Source organism: Candida metapsilosis, assembly GCF_017655625.1.
Source record: "Candida metapsilosis strain BP57 chromosome Unknown scaffold1, whole genome shotgun sequence".
In the NCBI taxonomy this organism is placed as follows: Eukaryota; Fungi; Ascomycota; class Pichiomycetes; order Serinales; family Debaryomycetaceae; genus Lodderomyces; species Lodderomyces metapsilosis.
The window spans coordinates 1,071,031-1,090,729 of NW_027138159.1; the positions used below are offsets into that span (position 1 = coordinate 1,071,031).

Consider the following 19,699-nt stretch of genomic DNA (forward strand, 5'->3'; position numbering starts at 1 on the left):
ACCACCAACACAGTGAACCATGCACATCAAAAAGATAGCAATACAGGGATTCAAAACTTACAAGAATGCCACTATCATTGACGATTTGAGTCCCAATTGTAATGTTGTTGTCGGTAGAAATGGATCGGGTAAATCAAACTTTTTTGCTGCGATTCGATTTGTGCTCAGTGACGCGTACACACATATGACGAGAGAGGAAAGACAAGCACTAATACATGATGGATCAGGCACTGTTATGTCTGCTTATGTTGAAATTGTCTTTGATAACACTGATGGACGTTTTCCTATTTCCAAATCTGAAATTTCCATAAGAAGAACTATTGGTATGAAGAAGGATGATTATTCATTGGATGGAAAGTCAGCTACTAGATCTGATATAATGAACTTATTGGAAAGTGCAGGATTCTCAAGGTCAAATCCATATTACATTGTGCCTCAAGGAAGAATCACCAGTTTAACCAATTCCAAGGATCATGAGAGATTGACATTGTTGAAGGAAGTTAGTGGTGCTACTGTGTTCGAGAGCAAGTTGAAGGAGTCAATGAAAGAAATGAATCAATCTACGTTAAAGAGACAAAGAATTGATGAGGCATTGGACAGCATTAATGAGAAAATAAGTGATTTACAGATTGAGAGTGATGACTTGAAGGAGTTTCAATCATTGGAGAAACAAAAAAAGGTATTGGAATACAATATATTTGATAGAGAGTTTAACGAATTGAATGAGTCGATTAGTGAATTAGAGGAAAGACATCAACAATTGATGACTGATTCACAAAATGACTTGAATGAAATGGAACAGAGAGAGAAATTGTGCCAGCAATTGCAAACATCAATAAACGGGTTGAAAGTTTCGTTAAAAGTGTTGTCGTTGGAAAAAGAACAAACCGATTTGGATTACAATCAGTTGTTGAAGAATATTGCAGAAAAGGAGATTAAGGTGAATGAATTGAGAGCCAAGTTGGACACAGCTGATGACAAATCGAGTGACTTAGATGAGCAAATTGAAACTCACAAGTTGCAAATAAAGCAACAATGGGAGTTGATTGCCAAAGATAAGCCACGCTTGATTGAGATGCAAAAACACGAGTCGGAATTGAAACAACAAATGTCTGAACTCCATTCAAAACAAAGAGCTCTCTATTCCAAACAAAATAGGTTTCTGAAATTCACAAACAAGGAAAAGCGTGATTCATGGTTGACAACCGAGATTTCGAAATTGAAAAAGGAAATAAAGGAAAAAGAGCAAGATCTTAAACAAATTTCAACTGAGCTTAAATCTAAAAGGAGTGACGAAGAAAGCTGCTCAGAGAGGATTCATGAGTTGGAACTGCTTTTGAATGATGAAAACCATAGCCTTCAAGTAGCTTCATTGAAAAGTAGCATTCAATCCCTTAAACTGAAAATCAATCAATGCGTTGACCAAAGAAAGAGTTTGTGGAGAGATGAAATCCGATTGAAAAGTGTCTTTGATTCAGTTACCAATGATTTCAACAATGCATCAGATTTAGTCAACCGAACTATGGATCGCGCTCAAGCGCAAGGAATTGCTGCACTTAAATCAATTGCTAAAAAGTTGAATCTTGAGAAAAATGTTTTCGGCACTGTTGCAGAGTTGTTTCATGTGAATGACAAATATAAAGTTGCCACTGAAGTCATTGCAGGTACATCATTATTCCATGTTGTTGTTGACACTGATGCCACTGCTGCTTTGCTTATTGAGGAATTGATCCGAACTAAAGCAGGTAGAGTAACTTTCATACCTTTGAATCGTATTGAAGATACACTGGTTTCAGAATATCCAGACTCACAAGAAAATCAATGTTTACCATTAATTTCCAAACTTAAATACGATCATGAAACTGTTGGCAAAGCAATTAATCAAATTTTTGGTAAAGCGTTAGTTGTTAATGAGCTACAAAGAGGGGCTGAACTTTCACGTAGGTTTAAATTGACGTGTATTACTTTGGATGGTGATCGAGTTGACACCAAAGGTGTCTTGTCTGGTGGATACCGTGATTACAAAACATCCAGAATTGATGCTATGAAATTGCAAACGAAAAAGAGAAATGAGTTGATCAAGACAGAAGGTGAAATGAACAAGATTGGACAGGAAATATCCAACATTAATCAAGAAATGACAAATTTGAACAACGAGTTGCAGTTGAATATTCGAGATTTGAATAATTTGGAAGGAGCTAAGGAACCACTAGAGGTTGAGCTATCTCAATTGAAAGCAAAGAAGTTTAATTTAAATGAAGAAATTTTAGTGTTGCAATCCAATTTGGAATCATTACAATCAGCAAAGGGGATCTTGAGCTCCAACTTGAAACAATTTCAAAGAGAGTTGAATTCTGATTTTACTCAATCCTTAAGTGACGAAGAGATTGGCCAACTTGAGCTGTATAATCACAAACTTGCAGAAATTGAACGCGAATTGGATGATGTTGTCACATCAGCTTTGGAGTTGGATACGAGGATAAGTGAATTAGAAGATGATGCGGAAAGCTTGAGATTGAGCATGATTTTATTGACTCAAGAGAAATATTCGCTTGGTGATAAAGCATCATTACATCAAGAATTTGATGAAATTAGTCAAGAAGTGGATTCATTACAAATACAACTCGATACAGCACAATCACGTAGTGATGAAGCTAGTGAAAACTATGCAAAAATATTGGAAGAGATTGCTCAGAATGAAAAGAGTTTAGAACGGGCCAATGAACAACAGCTTACAACATTGAAGAATTTTGAGAAATTCTCCAAATCAGCGACGAAGTTGTTAAATCAAAAGCTGATTAAAGAGCAAACTAGAGATGAAGTGAATAAAAAGATTAGAGAATTGGGAATGTTACCAGAGGAAGCATTTCAACCGGAGAAATTCGACAAGTTCAGTTCCAATGATTTGGTTGGACAATTGAACAAGGTGAATGACAAATTGACGAAATATTCTCACATTAACAAGAAAGCAATGGAACAGTATACCCAATTTACAAAGCAGCGAGATGAATTGAATACAAGAAAGGAAGAGTTGGATGAATCAAAGAAATCTATTGAGGAATTGATTACCAATTTACAACAACAGAAGAAGGAAGCGATTATGAATAGTTTTAAACAAGTTGCTAAAGCGTTCCATGAAATATTTGAGAAATTGGTTCCACAGGGAGTTGGATATTTGGAATTGCAAAAGAAGAATGCAAGTGATACACAAACGCAAACGCAAACGCAAACTCAACGACATGAAGATGATGACGATGATGATGTGGAGAATGATGAAGATGATGATTCAATTGACAACTACACAGGAGTATCAATTTCAGTCTCATTCAACTCCAAAAATGATGAACAACAAAAGATTGAACAATTGTCAGGAGGTCAAAAATCACTTTGTGCAATTGCTCTTATATTTGCCATTCAACATTGTGATCCAGCACCATTTTACTTGTTTGATGAAATTGATTCTAATTTGGATACTCAGTATCGTACATCAGTGGCATCTTTGATTCATTCACTTAGTGTTAACGCCCAGTTTATATGTACTACGTTCCGATCGGAATTGTTGTCGTTGGCTGGAAACAAATTTTATGGGGTTGTGTTTAATAATAAGGTGAGTTCAATTGTGGGGATCAATAAGGAAGATGCTATGAATTTTGTTGAAGGTCAGGTGAATAACTAGGGTATATATATATATATTGGTATAGAATAGAAGTTGTTTCTTGATATAGTCTACGAGGATGCTTCTACAAGCAGAAGGCGTTAGGAGATAGGAGCTAATATACGAGATCTTTTTTTTTTTTTTTTTCTTGCAGCCGTACATGGGACAATAATTAATTTACGAGAGTGGGGAGCTACCATGGTATTATTTTTGTTTTGGGGGATATTCTATATATTAGTCATCAAAACAATGTAAAGGGGGTTAATTTATACTATACCGTCTATCCTTGTTTAATTAAAGCATAGAGTAATAGTGGTTATTGGGGTAAAAAAATTGCTCAATTATGGTCAAGATAAATTAAGTTGTGACTCACACTTAGCAGTTTTAGTATAGAAGCTGACTAATTCAATTAAAGTATGGCATGGGGATTAATATAAATACCAGTTGAAAGCTCCTTCATTGATCAAAAGTTGACTAGGATACAAATCAATTAACAAATATCATAAATCATGTCAGATTTAAAAAAAGTAGAATCAAGCAACGTTTCAGTCAAATCAACAACGTCGACAATTTCATCAGTGAAGCTGAAGCTACAGAGGTTGAAAGATAAAATGCACAGGTCTGAAGAGCAGAAGAGGCAGGATAGGAAGGAGCAGCAGACTAGTTTAAGGACAATCACAGAGTACTTGGCCTTGAAGTGAGGAGTATTCATTTTCCTTTTTTTGCAGTTGTTTAGTATTATACATCAATATGTATTGTGTTTGCTTTTAAGATGGTGAAATTGCTGCAATAGCTAAAGTCTGGAAGGTGGAACATTCTCGATAACCTACTCATTTGGTAAACTGGAACAGGTTTCATCGGTTCAGTGTTAGTTATAATCTGAGGCAGAAAAATTCCACTATCAAATTTTGGTGACAATTCTAAAATACAAAGTCATTTGCTGGTATTACAGACAGGCTCTAGTTGTTTTTAGTTCAGTTTAGTTTAATATAGACGTCATTATCTTTGATACTTAAATTGAGTATACTGCACGTGAGTACATGTCTGAATAAATAATTTTGAGACATAAGATACGCGACACTTTTTAACTTTAAATTGAACTTTTGTACACGACTGTGTCCAAGAAAATATTTTGTGACGTGTAGTATTATATTGTTTTGCTAATAATAGAACTTTTTCAACAGTGGGGAAAAAAAAAGCGAAAGGGAACTTTCTTTATGCATGAAATCATCCTACTCTAAACTCCATTCAAGGGGATTCAAAGCGCTTGTAGAAGGCAGTGTTAGCTAAAGGTCATGTCAACTGTCTCTACCTAATTTCACTTTTCTCCGTTGTACGGAAATTGTAACAAAAAGAGGCTTATTACAAAAGAAAATGAAATTCACTGGTTATACAAGTTTGTAGAATTTTGTAGATTTAGGAGTCCTCGTTAGTAAATACTTGGTGCTAATCACGGCTTTTCCCCCCAATTCAGTTTTACTTCTTTACATATTTTGACAGGTTCTCTTAATAGTAGTAGTTGATATTCTATATTTGGTAGGTTAATATATATATATATATATACAAGGCTGAGCCTATAGCTTGTGACATAGTTTTATGTTTTTTTTTTTTGTTTACGTTTTGTGTGCATTTGCATTACGTAATTGACTTTGTTTTTCTGTCGATTGAAATTTCTCTCTCTCATCAGATCGATCCAACCCCAAAAATAAAAACTTCATTTTCTATTTTTATTTCCATACAGATTTCTTTTCAGTTTGAGTCTTCTTTTCTTAACTCATTGGAGCCAATCAACTACATAAACTTATAACTGAGAAAACATGGTATGTACTATCATTGAATGCTATAAGTGAGTTACATTGCTTTAGACGAGTTGCTATGAATTTGACCATTTTTATAAATTTGCTGTTAGACGGCATAAATGGACGAGGAAAGACGTGTTTTGCTCACTTCAGAATATGATAAGACTTATTTCAATCTCAAATGTGAATATGCAACTTCATTCACGAGCAGTCATGTCATAGTGTTACATCTTTGGAGGAACGTTGCTTTCTAGATGCTTTCGTTTGTCTTTGTTACCAACCACTCACTTTCATCCTTCAGTACTAACTCAGCTTCTTTTAGTCCTATCAACAAGGTCCACCATATCAAGGAGGAGGATACTACCAACAAGGTCCTCCACCACCACAACAAGGATACTATCAACAACAACAACCAATGTATGTCCAACAACAACCACGAAATGGCGGAGGTGGATGTTGTTCATCATTCTGTGGATGCTGTGCTGCTATTATTTGCTGTTGTTGTGCTGAAGAGTGCGCAGATATGATGTGTTAAGAAAGCTAATGTAATTTTGTAAGAGTAGGTGCATACATGATGCTAGGATGGCTACAATGTGCTGCATTCAGAAATCTAGAACGCTTTTATATTCTACGGCAATAAAAAAAAATGTATTACAATTGGGATTTCAAATTGAAAGGCTTAGACAAGAAATGTAAAGTGTGTGTTGTCTTTTTTATTTTCTCTAACGAGCAGTGAAACCACCAGAAGCAAAGATATTTTGGCCAGTGATCCAAGTACCTTCAGTCACCAAAAACCTAATAATAGGAACAATATCACCAGTTTGAGTTAATTTACCATGCAATCCCACAGTTTTGAAAAACTCAACACTTTCCTTTTGTTCAGAATTGAGTAAAAATGGCGTTTCCATAGGTCCAGGACTAACACAGTTGGAAGTAATACCTCTTGAGTGTAATTCTTTTGAAGCTGCTTTAGAGTAAAATTCAACACCAGCTTTAGTTCCTTGATAGCCGGCATAGTACTCAGTATAAGCAGCTAATAATGATGTAGTTAATGAAACAATTCTTCCATTATCATTTAAATTTAAACCAGCTTCCTTGATGAAAAAAAAGGCAATTTTGTTATTTTTCAAATCCAATGAATCAAATTCTTCTTCAGTGAAGTCTGTGATTGGTTTTTTGATAACTTGACCAACATTGTTTATAGCAATATCAATACCTTTAGGAAAAGAAGATTTAGCAGCTTTGAATAAATTGGTCAAATCTTGAGCTGATTTTAAGTCACTTTGATAAATTTCAACCTTAATATCATTGTGTTGTTTAGTTAATTCAGCTTGGAATTGCTTAGCTTCTTCAGGATTGGATCTATAATGTAAAAACAAGTTTGCTCCTAATTTTGCCAATTCTTTGGCAGTTTCTGCACCTAAATTCTTAGTTCCTCCTGTGATTAAAGCAGTTTGACCTTTGATTTGATGTTGTGGAGCTAATGAGACAGACATTATTTGCTGAGCTAATTGATTTAAGTTTTAGGTTATTGTTAAGTTGAGATTGCCATAGGAGGAGGGATTAATTGACCTGTATTTATATCATTTAGAAACTTGTATAAAGGAAGAACTGTGGCAATATGTTTGATGTCATTAAAGTCTCCACATTTACTTCATTGCTATACAGGAGTAATACATAAACGTAAAGTAAAAGAAAGGGGAGGGTTTTTGTTCTTTGTGTTAAAGTATAAAGTATAGTTTTAGCTTTTTTGTGTAATTTTGGTTTCTTTTAATCTGAAATTTTGTCTTTACTAACAAATCAGGAGTTAACATCGGATATAACATACATTACTATTACTACTACTATAGTAGTAGTAATAGTAAACCAATTTCAAACACCGTACACATTCTGACACTGAGCATTGATAATAATAGCCAAGAAATCAAAGAGACAACCTACATTGAATCTGAAATTACATCATCCTTAAAATTGCTTTAAACTTTTACACAATTGGAGCAAAGATCTTCTTCTCCCATAATCTATAATTACACGATAAAAAGACCCCCCATATCAATTTAGCTCACACCAGCTTCAACACCAGCACCACAGCACAAAGCAACCATTAACGTACCCATCAAATTGCGATCAGTAGAAGTCATATTAGCAGAACCAGTACAACATCCAAAACATCCACCACAAAATAAATCTTGACAGCATACACTGCATTCATTACGTTTAACTCTGTTTTCAGGGTAGTTCAGTATAATATCTGATTCTTGATCAGATATGGAGGATGCAGAGGAGGATGGGTGAACTTCATTTGGTCGTTGAGTGTATGCTGGGAGTTGTTGATCTTCAGACTCTTGTTGATGATGGTTGCGATGTAGATCACCAACTCTTGCGCTTCCGCTATCTTGTTGAGTGTATTGCGGTGGTTCTTTAGATGAATACTCCAGCGTCGTCATTTAAGCTTAACTGTAAGAATGAAGAAGATGGGTTTTGTCTTTTGTAAGAAAAGGATCTCTTTCTCTTTCTCTTCAAAAGAAAAAACGCGTCATACAAAATTCGACTGAGGCTGTAACAACAAATTACAATTACACTTAAGTATATATATAGTCAATTCTCTTTTTTCTATACATTTTACTTTCTCTTTTGAGAAGTTGAATTCTTTGGCAACTCCTTAACATATGGAATAAACTCAGGTTCACCAGGAATATATCTTCTCAAAACTTCAGGAACAACCAACCCATCTTCACGTTGGTAATTCTCCAAAATACAACAAATGGTTCTTTCAGTAGCACTCAAGGTCGAATTAAGACAGTGTACATACTTCTTTTCAGTTTGGTTTTGTTGTTTAATACCACATCTGATTTCCAAGTTTCTTGATTGATAATCAGTACAATTTGAACATGAAACTAATTCCTTATATTCCTTTTGGAATGGGAACCATGCTTCCAAATCAAACTTCTTGGCAGCAGCATTGTTCAATTCTCCTGAAACAATACCAACTACTCTATATGGTAATCCCAAAGATTGATAAAACTCTTCAGAGGCACCAATCATTCTATCAAATTCTTCCCAAGACTTCTCTGGTTCAGTCAATACAAATTGCTCAATTTTTTCAAATGCATGAACTCTAAAAATACCCCATGCATCTTTACCATGAGATCCAGCTTCTCTTCTAAAACATGAAGAAAAACCAGCATATCTAATTGGCAATTGCTCTTGTGGCTTTTCAAACCATTCTCCAGCATGATATGCACTAATTGGTTGTTCAGAAGTGGCAATAAGATATTTCTCATCTTCTCCATCAATAACTTTATAAAGTTCTTCATCGAATTGAGACAATTGTGCAGTTTTAGCCATAACTTCCTTATTCATCATGACTGGGGCTTGTAATGGAACATAGCCCTTTTTCGACAAAAATGAAAGACCATAATTGATCAATGCTTGATTAAGGAAAACACCATAGTTTCTTAAAAAGTATCCACGGTGTCCAACAATTCTAACCCCTCTTTCTGGATCATAACCATCTAAACGTAACAATACTTCATGATGTGATAAACTAGCTGGAGCATTAGTACCAGCAGCAACTTGTGCTGGCTCCTTATAACCCTCAGGTACCCAAGTCTTGATCAATTCATTATTAGCTTCATCCATAGAATCAACAACTGAATCATGAACTAAATTTCCCACTTGATTAACTTTGTTTCTCAATTCCTTATCAGTATTAGCTTCACGTTCTATAAGTTGTTTCTTCTCTTCAGTCAATTGCTCCTTCTCCTTGAGTAATTCAGCTGGATCTTCTTTAGCTTTAAATTTTTGACCAATTTGTTTTTGAACGGCATTTAATTTCTTGTTGTGTTCATCTAAATCAAATCTAATCTTGACCCAGTCTTTGTAATCATTGATGATTTCATCAACTAATTCTACTGGTGCACCTCTTTTCTTTTGTGAGATCTTGATCTTTTCTGGATCTCCACCTTTTTCAACTATGAATGCATTAATGTCCAACATTATTCCTATGGGCTGTTGTAGTTGTATGACTGTGCTCTGTTAATGAAAAAAAAAACAAAAAAAAATTTTTTTTTCCAAAAGAATGGTTTGAGGTGTGCATATAAACATATGTCAACAGTACAATCCTCAATGTCAATTCAATTGCTCTAGACAATCAGTCCGTTCTTTAAAGACAGAACACAAACTACACTCAAGCATCTTGCAGACTCTCTTTCCCACAAAGATGATATGCAATCTCTTTTACTAGAACAGAAGTTGGGCAATATAACACCACTCAAGTTTTCCACAATAATAACTGACAATTACTATGCGTCTCAACTTTATCAAACAGCCAAATATGACGTGTTTCCCACTAATTGTCATAAAAATGCTCTGGTGAATAGTCTTGCGTTGGAGTCAGTGGACTATCGGTTCTTGTTGAGTGGTTCAGGTGATTCCTCAATAAAGCTTTGGGATTTGCATCAACAAGATGAAGTGAGGAAAGAAAATGAAGTTGATGCTAAATTGAATAGAATACACCATCCTTCGAAGTTTGATACTTTTGATTACGATAATCCAGTCACTTCCTTTGCCAATGTTGCAATAATGCCAGCAAGAGAGTTTCACAAGTTTGGAGTTTCTGCTATTCAGTGGTGGCCATTTGATACGGGGTTATTCGTGTCATCGTCATTTGACCATACTGTTAAGGTATGGGATACGAATGAATTGACACCAGTCTTTTCATTCAATTTGCATAATCGTGTGTATTCCATAGATGTGTGTGGAGAAAGTTCGTTAATTGCAACTGCTAGTGATCAACCATTTATTCGTCTTTTGGATATGCGATCTACTTCAAGTGCACATACATTGCGGGGTCACAAGGGTAAAACACTCAGTGTGAAATGGCATCCCATTAATGAAAACTTGTTGGCATCAGGAGGATATGACGGAGAAGTACGCATATGGGATATAAGAAGAAGTCAAAATTTATTATGTCGATTAGACATGTTAACTACAAACACGGCAAAGCCTTCATCTCGACTGAACGAATCGATTCTAAAACAACAATCAGTTAAGGCGCATCTGGGACCAGTCAATGGGTTATGCTGGGATGAACTGGGGAGTACTTTATTTTCAGCTGGAAATGATGATAAAATTAGAGTATGGGATATGATTAGTACACCTTATCCCCCAGTCAACAAATTGATAAACTTTGGTCCATTAACAAGAAATAAATATCCACAAACAACTCCGATTTTATTGAACCCCAATGGAGAAACTGAAGTTCAGTATCTTCTTTTCCCATCTGAAAGTGGTGAAGTGTTGATTTATAGAACAGTTGATGGAAAATTAGTCAATCGGTTAATAAGAAGAGGTACCAAGAATGTAGGAAGAACATGTTCAATGTGTAATGGAGGTCCTTTCACTGCTACGTATTATTGTGGGACTGTTGATGGGGAGATTTTGTGTTGGAAACCATTTTGGGATAAACTAGATCCGGAAGATGTGGTTGACTTAGCAGAAGAGGAAGAAGGAGCTGCTATTGGTGATTTGGATGCGGAGGAAGTATTGTTGAAAAAACATACATTGGCATTAAAAGCTCAAGAGTTGAAGAAGTCTATGGAATATTGATAATTGAACCCTGTATAGTGAATAGTTGATGTTACATTATAAGCGAGAAAGAAGAAGAAGAAAAAAATCAAACACAAGAAAAAATATAAACAAATTGAAAATACAAACACACAAATACGCAGACGCAGACGCACACGAGTAATTCAGGAGATATCTACCAGTTGCACATACACCTAATACATCACTAACACTGGCAACAGCTTTTGTCTCATTTGACAGTCACCAAAGCACACCCACTCTTTGTCTTGCAGTTGATACTCTAACACCACATCTCAGCAACTTTTTACAAAAGGATTTTTTTTTACAACCACCTGAGAGCATCCATAATTAATACTCCCCAGTATTACTGAAGTATGGTAAAACTAAAGCTTCAGATACTTTTAATTCCAGAGGAATGTTCCTCATTACCCACTGCAAAAATTGATTCATTAATAGCTAAGAAATTTCTACACTTGATCGATCCTACAAAACAAATTGGTGAATTGCTTGAAGCTGTTGTTGCACAATTTAAAAGACTTTATCCAGATGAACCGGTGATAAATATAGTCAAATGTCAAGATAAGAATCAATGTGATTTGGATAAAGATTATCAATTGGATGATGTGTTTGAACTGAATGATGAAGTGAGAGTAATCGTTGATAATTTGTACTTTAGTGAAAAATTGGGGCTTGAAGGACTTCCATCTTCTAAAAGATCACGAGAAGAGATGGAGGATGTTGGATATGTTGACTCTGCTACACCAACTAGAAACCATTTACAGCCTGTTTCATCACCTGTTTCTTTGGCTCCACCACCAACTACGTACCTGAGAAAGATTCCTAAAAAGAGAGATGGAGATAGTCCTAATGGGAAAGAGCAGGAACGTATCACTTCAGGAATGTTGTTGAAACCTCCGACTGCTAATAATAATCCTCCTTCCAACAATTCAGATGACGATTATTCTGCTCCTGAAATTAATGCAATGGACATGTCATCGGAATCAGAAGATAATTTGCCGATAAACAAGGTGAAAAATCGGATGCCAATATTTGACAAGGCGGACATATTGGACATGTATAAGAAGCACGCCGGAAAGAAGCCATCCAAAGCTGACTCAGTCATGAAATCACTACAAATTGATACGGTTGATGGTCATCCATATTTTCTGGATAATGGGGTTACTCAGAAGCCCAAGCCAACTCCAGCAAAAAAGCAACCAGCCACTACCAAACAAACTGCCCAACCTCGTTCACTGACAAAACAAGCTCAATCAGATTCAACTCCTATGGAGGTTAACGTTACCCTTCCCTATAGGAAAAAGACGGATTCTGGACCTGTTCCAGTTCCTACACCAACTCCAGCTGAGAAGCCTACACCAAAAAGAGGTAGACCAGTAAGAGCTAAAAAACAAACCTCACGTGTTGCGGATAAGAGTCCTGATCTTATTGACAAAACGCCAACCAGCAAATCTAAAGCTGGACCACTGAAGAATAAATCTCCTTCACGTACTGACACTTTTGCGATACCCACACTTCTGGGCCCCCTTGAGAGGGTTTATGATGACCAAAGATCTATGAATATTCTTGATAGCATTAATTTTAATTTGGATCACTTGAACGATCAAATTCTTAGGTACAAGACAGGACCTGATGGACAGTTTAAGGAGGTGCCCGAGCATTTTGCTGTTAGTGCATATACTTGTCAATCAGTGTATGCTGATCCGGTGGTTGATTTCCGTTTTGATCTCTCTGGGGAACTGAATTATGGGGGTCCCCTTCCATACAAGGTTAAAAGTAAAACTGAATTTGATAGGGAAAACAATCGAGCACATTTAGAAGCATTTAGAAAGAACCCGTTTAGCAATAGCGGGATAGATGATATGGAATATGAAACTGCTGAAGTTGTTGAGATTACCAGTGGGCCTGATGAAGACGATGATGATGATGATGATGATGAACTTTTCAACCAGGTGCCAGAGGAAGAAGAGGAAGAGGTTAGAGCCCCTAACCGTCGATCTCTGCCAAGGAAACAGGTATCTACATCCTCCACTCCTTCAACAGCTAAACCAAATACTCGAAGTAATATACCTAAAGGACCGCGATCAATGACTCGAAGCAATAGTCCAGATGGAGGTGTAATTAAAGGTCCAATTAGAGATACCAAGCTGAAAAGAAGCAATAACTCGGAAGATAAGTCGAAGCAAAAGCCTGCATCCACTACGAAGAAACCAGCGTCACCAAAGACGGCACCTAAAAAGACACCAGGTAGAAGGAAGAAGAAGGAGCCTCCCACTAAGGAGTTGGATGATGATTCTGATGATGAAATGGAGGATATGCCAATTCAGCTGAAGTCTAAATTTGAACAAATAACTAATTTGTTTGCAAATGACCATCCGCTGGCACGTCTTCAAAAATTGGGCGATAGTCATAATGGCCTTGGAGATGATAGACCAGAAAGCTCAGCTTTTGGTAGTATTGTACCTCCAGCTCGTGATCAAGAAAATGAAGATTTGGGAGTGAATAATGGTGGCCATAGCCGGCAACAATCAACGGGAAAGTTTAGTTCATTTTATACTGATCTGCAACAAGCAACTGCGAAATCCTTGACTAATTTATTTTTTCAAGACCCCAAGCCAGAGTCCATTGTCAATAAGCCTGTTGAGGATACACAAGCAGATGTGCCTCTTGGCTCAGCTGATCCATCCGTGTTGCGCCGAGTTGAAAAATCTGCGTTTGGAGCTGGCGATGCATTTATCAAGGGGATTGATGAGGAACAGAAACAAGATGGGAAAGCCACTAATGGCAAGGCAGTAGGCAATGGTGATAATCCGGTTTTGATTGCATCACCTAAATTTCCTTTACGCACTTTACCCACGGCTTTAGAAAGTCCGAAGCAAAAAACTGGATCGCAAAGTTTTCAATTGTATGCCCGTCAAACTGATGATCAACAACATGGAGAAGACCGACGTTCGTCATCATCAGGATCAAGTGACGTTGAATCAGTAATTGGAGATGTGGAGGAAGAGCAAGTTGAAGGAACATCAACAGGGATGAGATTAGTTGCAGCAGAACCAGAGAAACGAAATGTTTCGCCAGGTGTTGGCAAGAGTAATTCGAGCTTACTGACAATACGGTTGTTGACCTCTATTGCTAGTCAAGGTCTTGTGGGTTCGTTTGGAAATCGAGGATCGAATGTAGCTGCAAATAATGATAAAGCTTCTGAAGAACAGCCCACTCAAGTTGATCAGAAAAATGGGGCCAGTCAGACACAGATTGATGCAAATGCTTCCAGTGGATTTGGGGCCAGTCAACAGAATCCTGCCCCAGGCAAATCGGCATTTGGGATCCCTCTTGCTACTCCTGCGAAAAAGCCGGCGTTGCCTACATTGACTGAATTAGGAAGTCGTGGAGTACCTGAGGTGAAGGAGATTGACGAATTACGATTATACAAGGGAGATAAGAAGGATTCCAATGAGGAAGATAAAGATTTTAATTCTGATTCTGATGGTAATGAAGTTGAGTCGGTGATTGGTAGTGACAGTGATTTGTCTTCGGGAAGTGATAGTACTAGTAGTGATGAAGATGAAGACGAAGGATCTGGAAGTCAATTATTCTTGTCGAGTTCAACTATTGATGATAAGAGTGTGAAGAAGAGAAACAATCTCAAAAAGAACTTATTTTCTAGATAAGCGTTAGTGGGATGGTGTACATACATCGTTGTTGTTATTTGTATCAAATTCGTGTTTTAAAGTTGTGTATTAATAAATGGAACCAAAATAACTAGCTATAAAGCCTCCTCATACAACCTCCTTCTTTCCATATATGTTTCTACCCAATATATCCGTAGTCCAATTCTGATACGTCACTTCAGGAGGTAATGTCTTTGTCATCACTGAAATCAACCGTTTATAAATTTCTCTAATGAATGATTTTGCAACTTGAGGCTGTTCAATCAACAAAGCCGCCATATAACTTTCAAAAAAATCGCCAAGGAATTCTTCCTCGTAAATTCGAACTTCATTGAGGTCTTTATCACGAGGCAAAATTCCTGTTGTGGTGTAAGGAATCCATTCATTGGCGATTCTTGTGTTGATTATGGGGTCGTTGAGACCTTGGTACAAGTTGTAACATTTGGTCAATTTTGACATCAATGTGTTTGTAGCGAGAATCATTTTAAGCAAGTTGTAAGTTTGAGCACTAACATTGGCGTCAAGGATGGAACTGTCGCCACCAGCACCACCACCAGCACCACCACCAGTGCTGCTGCTGCTACGACATAAGTCAAATATAAGTCTTGAAGTTTCCTGAGCAAGAAAGAAATCACCTAACCCATCAAGAAATGAAATTTCCTTCCTTATTAACCCATATTCACCAAATGATAAATCATAATTGTGTGACTGCATAGTTTGAGCAAACTTATGACGAGGATCCAATAACAATCGATAAAATTCCTTATGCATCAATGCCTTGACTAATAAATCTCGATTGTGTAACTTGGGCAATGGTGGTAAGTAAATCCTCTGGTTATAAGCTGATGAAATAGTCACAAATCAATTGGAGCTATTATTTTTATCAAATAATAAATCTTCCTGAATTTCGACTGTGTTTATATAGTTCTGAAACGTGGCCAATGTAAAATTATCCCGTTCATCACGTATGATTCGAATATTATCAGGATCAAGTCGATTCTTTCTTGCATTTAGGTACATTTTAATCACATCATCCAAACATTCATAGACTTCTTCTTCTTTATAAGTTTGCAACATGTAACCAAATACAATAAATAACCAATTACGCAATCCAAACTGATGATCACAAACACACCAACTAGTTTCCTTTTTCTGTAAAATTGTACTGTTTGAAGTTAAATAGTTTTTGAATTGTAAATGGAAGCCTGATTTTTCATCATTTAATTCCCGTTTCAAAAACGTTGATAAATCAAATACAATTTCTTTAATTAGGGAACCGCCACCTATTCGAAACAATTGCTTAAAGCGTCGATATGCTGATACTCTAATGAAATCACCACCTAGGTTGTAAAAATGGTATTTCATGTGCCTGTCTGAATGAAGCAAAGCGTTCAATGGACTAGGGATAAGGATTGAGTGTTTTGATTGTGTTGCTGGGTGGTGATGACGTGAGGTTGTGTGTAAGTGGTGGCAATGGTTTGTAGTTGCAGGATCATTCGTAGCATGTGTTGTTCCAGCAGCAGCACCAGTGTTTATTCCAGTATCGTCAAGTACCTTTCCTCTGTTTCTTCGCATTGATGTTTTGGCGGGTTTAGGTAATGGTCGAAGTCTTGCAGTTAACATGTGGGGAAAAGGGGCAAAAGGGAGAAGCTAATGAGGAAAGTTGTTAGTGTGTATATATAAAGTTGAAGTGTTTGTTTTAGTGAATGAGTCAAAAGCAGCAGTATTTAATGCAGTGTGAGTTATGAGAAAGAAAACCGTATATGGAATAGTGGTTTGTTTTGGTTTGGTTTGGTTTAGTTTTGTTGTTGTTGATGGTTTTGAGACCTCGTGGGGTTCTTTTTCTGTTTTTGCTATAAACATTACACAAAAGTTAGATTTTTGTAAACAAAAGTGTAAAAAGTCATTCAGATAAGAAACAACAACACACCACACCACCACGCCAGAAGCAGACCAGTAAATACCAACTTATATACTGAGCCATTTGCTCTTCAAGAGCCAAAAGAGAAACAAGTGACAGAAGAAACTTGGCTGTGTTTGTACAATATCCTCTGTTCTCTATAGATAACAATAGATAAGGACTAATGGTCGTGTACAATGAGCCATGTGTCTGAAATGACACATTTCTAAACCCACAAAAGACTAAAGCATGAGGAATGAACGGTGTCTCCTTAAAGGCAATGAGTCACTTTACTAACTTCTTCCCTGTAGTTGCTATTACACTCAAAGTTATTTTTATGTTGAACGGTTGAATCCGGACTTTATGCATTTATTAAATGACTCTTTTTTTTTTTTCTGCCTTCTACGGCATACATATCCACATCTGCATCTGCATCAAATGCTATGACAAAGTGAATATGAGTAATATTCTAAAACAGCCATTCTTAGTAACATAGACTTCTAACACTTTTTTCAAGCTCAACTTGAAGGATACTCTGATAGTTATTTTGATTTTTTATTTTTTTTTTTCAAAGTTTTTTGTACAAATTTTTGCAACCAATACAAATACTTGACAAAACAAATACTACAAACAAGATATGTACGATATTATATTAACCAAGGGTTTCCTTCATTCATTTGAATCTATTTCTTGGTTTCAGCTGTGAAAGTTTTTCTGTGATTTTTTTTTTTTGAAAAGAGATTAAAGCGACGAATAACTTTTAGCTTCTTTGTGAATCTTTACCGACGTATTTGCATGGACTAAACTAAGGCTCACAAGTACCAAGGTCATGCTCAGAGGGAGGTATATCAAAATACTCGCTCTAATCAAAAGCCATTCATCACCTGCCACGGCAAGTATTATACTACACCCATATACGTTCTCCTCAATTCCTTAACTATGTATCACATGCCCAAAAGTAAGCTCGTCGGGAAAACCAGCAATTTTCCAAAAGCAAGAAACCGCCTGCGTGGCGAAATGGTTATCGCTTTTGACTTCTAATCAAAGGATTCCGGGTTCGAATCCCGGCGTGGGTTTTCTTTTAGCGGCTTTAGCTCACCTGGGAGAGCGTCAGACTGAAGATCTGGAGGTACTGTGTTCGAGCCACAGAAGCCGCATGTTTTTTTTTTGGGATCACGTTACAGAGTGGAGTGGATGGCTTTTGACCAGTGTAGTTTTCCTTTCGGCTGTTATGAACTCAAGGGTGTGATAGAAGGTGATTCCTTTTATTTTGATTTTGCGCTTTTTCTCTAAAATCATCATATAATTTATACTACACATATGTACATATTAATAGTTAAAAAGTCCATTTTTAATAGAATGCAATTTTCATAATCCGTAAAGTCCGAGATCCAGTGTAAAGTAACCGTAAGATCCACAAATCGTACGTAAATCATCATAAATCCAACGTTAAACATAAAAAAAAAAAGAGGAGAAATTTCATTCCCCAATTGTGACCACCACCTAGCTCTTCCTCTTAAAAACTGTTAATCACTTCATTATAAACTTCATTCAATTCCAACTTCATAAACTGACACAATTGAACAAATTCCACTTGTAAAAATCTTGCCAAAGTTTGTTCCAAACATTGTAAGTTAAAATTAAAATTAATCAAATAAACAAAATTGACTTCAATTTTCGATAAATCACGTAACCCGACCCCAACAACGTGAGTGAAGTTCAGTTGTTTTTGGTAAACATCATCCAATAGCTTGGTACAAGTTCTTAATGATCCAATTACAAATCGATATGAATTATTTGTTGTCAAACTAACGGTTGATAACAATGTTGTTAATTTGAATAAAATGTAAATTGAATGAAGATAAGCTGGGATGGAAATTGATGGTGAATATTGTTTTATTCGTAATAAGAATTGATCAATAGGTAAGCTGGGAGTTTTAATCAATTGGAAAACTTTAACTAATTGAGTAGAATGGGTGTTTGTCTTTTGCTGTGCATAGTCTACTTCAGATAATATTGATTTGGCATAGTTGGATTTAGTGGTGGGGATACGAAGTTTATGTGTTGGCGTGGTAAAAGTAGATATAGCGGAGACAGCAGCTATATCCTCTTCTGATGAGTTGTTACTGCACTCGCTTAAATTGAATTGTTCAAGTAGTGATTCAATGGGAACATAGTTACCTGGAGATAAACTTCCATCATCGTCTGGTCCTCTTTTCCCATTACTATTGTAATTAAAGTTTATATTGTCAATATTTTCATCACTGAATAATATTTCATCACTATCACATCTATCAAGTGAAAGAATGTCTGACAAATCATTTTCATTTGTAAAGTCACTTTCAACAACTGTTTTCCCATCATCAACATTTACTTGAGCACCTGCATCTGCAGCTGCAGATTCAGTTGAAGTTGATTTATTATCCTCCAGTTTCTCTGTATTTAAAGTGGAAGCAGAAGAAGAACAAGATGCAATTGTGTTTGTGGTGGATGAGTTAGACACCGAGGGTGATACTATAGAAGAGGACTCAGTGGTATTAACAGTATTTTTATTCTCACTAGTTTCAGGGCTAGGAGTTATTTTCCTCTTCTTTAAGGAGCTATAGTCTCCTTTCCTCTCTTCCTCTTCTTTTACTTTTTCCTTTTGTAATTGTTCCAATTGTTGTTGTCTAAATTTAGTATAAAGTGTTGGATATTGTTGTTGTAAACTGATTGTAAATTTGATAAATATTGAATAAATGTAGATGACATGATAGATGTGAAGATTATTCATATTTTTCAACCCATTAGATAGATCAAATACCAATTCATCTAAATGAATATCTTGTAATGAAGTTGGATCATCAACAAATGTCTCTTGAGGTGGTTTCAAGCTGGGTATTTCTTCAATATCTTTGATATAGTTAGACATTCAATGTAATTTTGTTATAGTGTTACTGTAGTGTAATGTTAAGCTCTTTGTATTTGATTAATATATATTTTTGGTTGTAAAAATGAGATGTTAAAGCAACTGTAATTTTGATGGTGTGTAATACATACAAATAACAATAATGTCAAGTGTTATATA

At 36.2% G+C, this 19,699-nt stretch overlaps 9 protein-coding genes across 9 annotated transcripts; 4 read left to right on the plus strand and 5 right to left on the minus strand. All coding sequences in view use genetic code 12, as the record gives it.

The window, feature by feature from the left end:
- Positions 1 to 19: 19 nt before the first annotated feature.
- Positions 20 to 3,676, plus strand: SMC3 (cohesin subunit; the record flags this gene model as incomplete). Its single annotated transcript, XM_067693786.1, has 1 exon — positions 20 to 3,676. One exon carries the CDS (start codon positions 20 to 22, stop codon positions 3,674 to 3,676), a length of 3,657 nt encoding a protein of 1,218 aa, XP_067550495.1.
- Positions 3,677 to 5,472: 1,796 nt separating this feature from the next.
- On the plus strand, positions 5,473 to 5,989 carry I9W82_000470 (uncharacterized protein; the record flags this gene model as incomplete). Its single annotated transcript, XM_067693798.1, has 2 exons — positions 5,473 to 5,475; positions 5,777 to 5,989. The coding sequence occupies 2 exons, from the start codon at positions 5,473 to 5,475 to the stop codon at positions 5,987 to 5,989; spliced, it is 216 nt and encodes a 71-aa protein (XP_067550496.1).
- Positions 5,990 to 6,176: 187 nt separating this feature from the next.
- ADH4 (Adh4p) lies at positions 6,177 to 6,950 on the minus strand (the record flags this gene model as incomplete). The annotated part of the gene is made up of 1 exon (XM_067693809.1): positions 6,177 to 6,950. The coding sequence occupies one exon, from the start codon at positions 6,948 to 6,950 to the stop codon at positions 6,177 to 6,179; it is 774 nt and encodes a 257-aa protein (XP_067550497.1).
- A 561-nt stretch (positions 6,951 to 7,511) lies between these two features.
- I9W82_000472 (uncharacterized protein) lies at positions 7,512 to 7,901 on the minus strand (the record flags this gene model as incomplete). Its single annotated transcript, XM_067693820.1, has 1 exon — positions 7,512 to 7,901. One exon carries the CDS (start codon positions 7,899 to 7,901, stop codon positions 7,512 to 7,514), a length of 390 nt encoding a protein of 129 aa, XP_067550498.1.
- A 175-nt stretch (positions 7,902 to 8,076) lies between these two features.
- On the minus strand, positions 8,077 to 9,453 carry SES1 (serine--tRNA ligase; the record flags this gene model as incomplete). The annotated part of the gene is made up of 1 exon (XM_067693831.1): positions 8,077 to 9,453. The coding sequence occupies one exon, from the start codon at positions 9,451 to 9,453 to the stop codon at positions 8,077 to 8,079; it is 1,377 nt and encodes a 458-aa protein (XP_067550499.1).
- Positions 9,454 to 9,681: 228 nt separating this feature from the next.
- I9W82_000474 (uncharacterized protein) lies at positions 9,682 to 11,064 on the plus strand (the record flags this gene model as incomplete). Its single annotated transcript, XM_067693842.1, has 1 exon — positions 9,682 to 11,064. One exon carries the CDS (start codon positions 9,682 to 9,684, stop codon positions 11,062 to 11,064), a length of 1,383 nt encoding a protein of 460 aa, XP_067550500.1.
- Positions 11,065 to 11,417: 353 nt separating this feature from the next.
- I9W82_000475 (uncharacterized protein) lies at positions 11,418 to 14,732 on the plus strand (the record flags this gene model as incomplete). The annotated part of the gene is made up of 1 exon (XM_067693853.1): positions 11,418 to 14,732. The coding sequence occupies one exon, from the start codon at positions 11,418 to 11,420 to the stop codon at positions 14,730 to 14,732; it is 3,315 nt and encodes a 1,104-aa protein (XP_067550501.1).
- Positions 14,733 to 14,840: 108 nt separating this feature from the next.
- I9W82_000476 (uncharacterized protein) lies at positions 14,841 to 16,355 on the minus strand (the record flags this gene model as incomplete). Its single annotated transcript, XM_067693864.1, has 2 exons — positions 14,841 to 15,561; positions 15,667 to 16,355. 2 exons carry the CDS (start codon positions 16,353 to 16,355, stop codon positions 14,841 to 14,843), a joined length of 1,410 nt encoding a protein of 469 aa, XP_067550502.1.
- A 1,793-nt stretch (positions 16,356 to 18,148) lies between these two features.
- I9W82_000477 (uncharacterized protein) lies at positions 18,149 to 19,543 on the minus strand (the record flags this gene model as incomplete). Its single annotated transcript, XM_067693875.1, has 1 exon — positions 18,149 to 19,543. One exon carries the CDS (start codon positions 19,541 to 19,543, stop codon positions 18,149 to 18,151), a length of 1,395 nt encoding a protein of 464 aa, XP_067550503.1.
- Between the last annotated feature and the right edge of the window lie 156 nt (positions 19,544 to 19,699).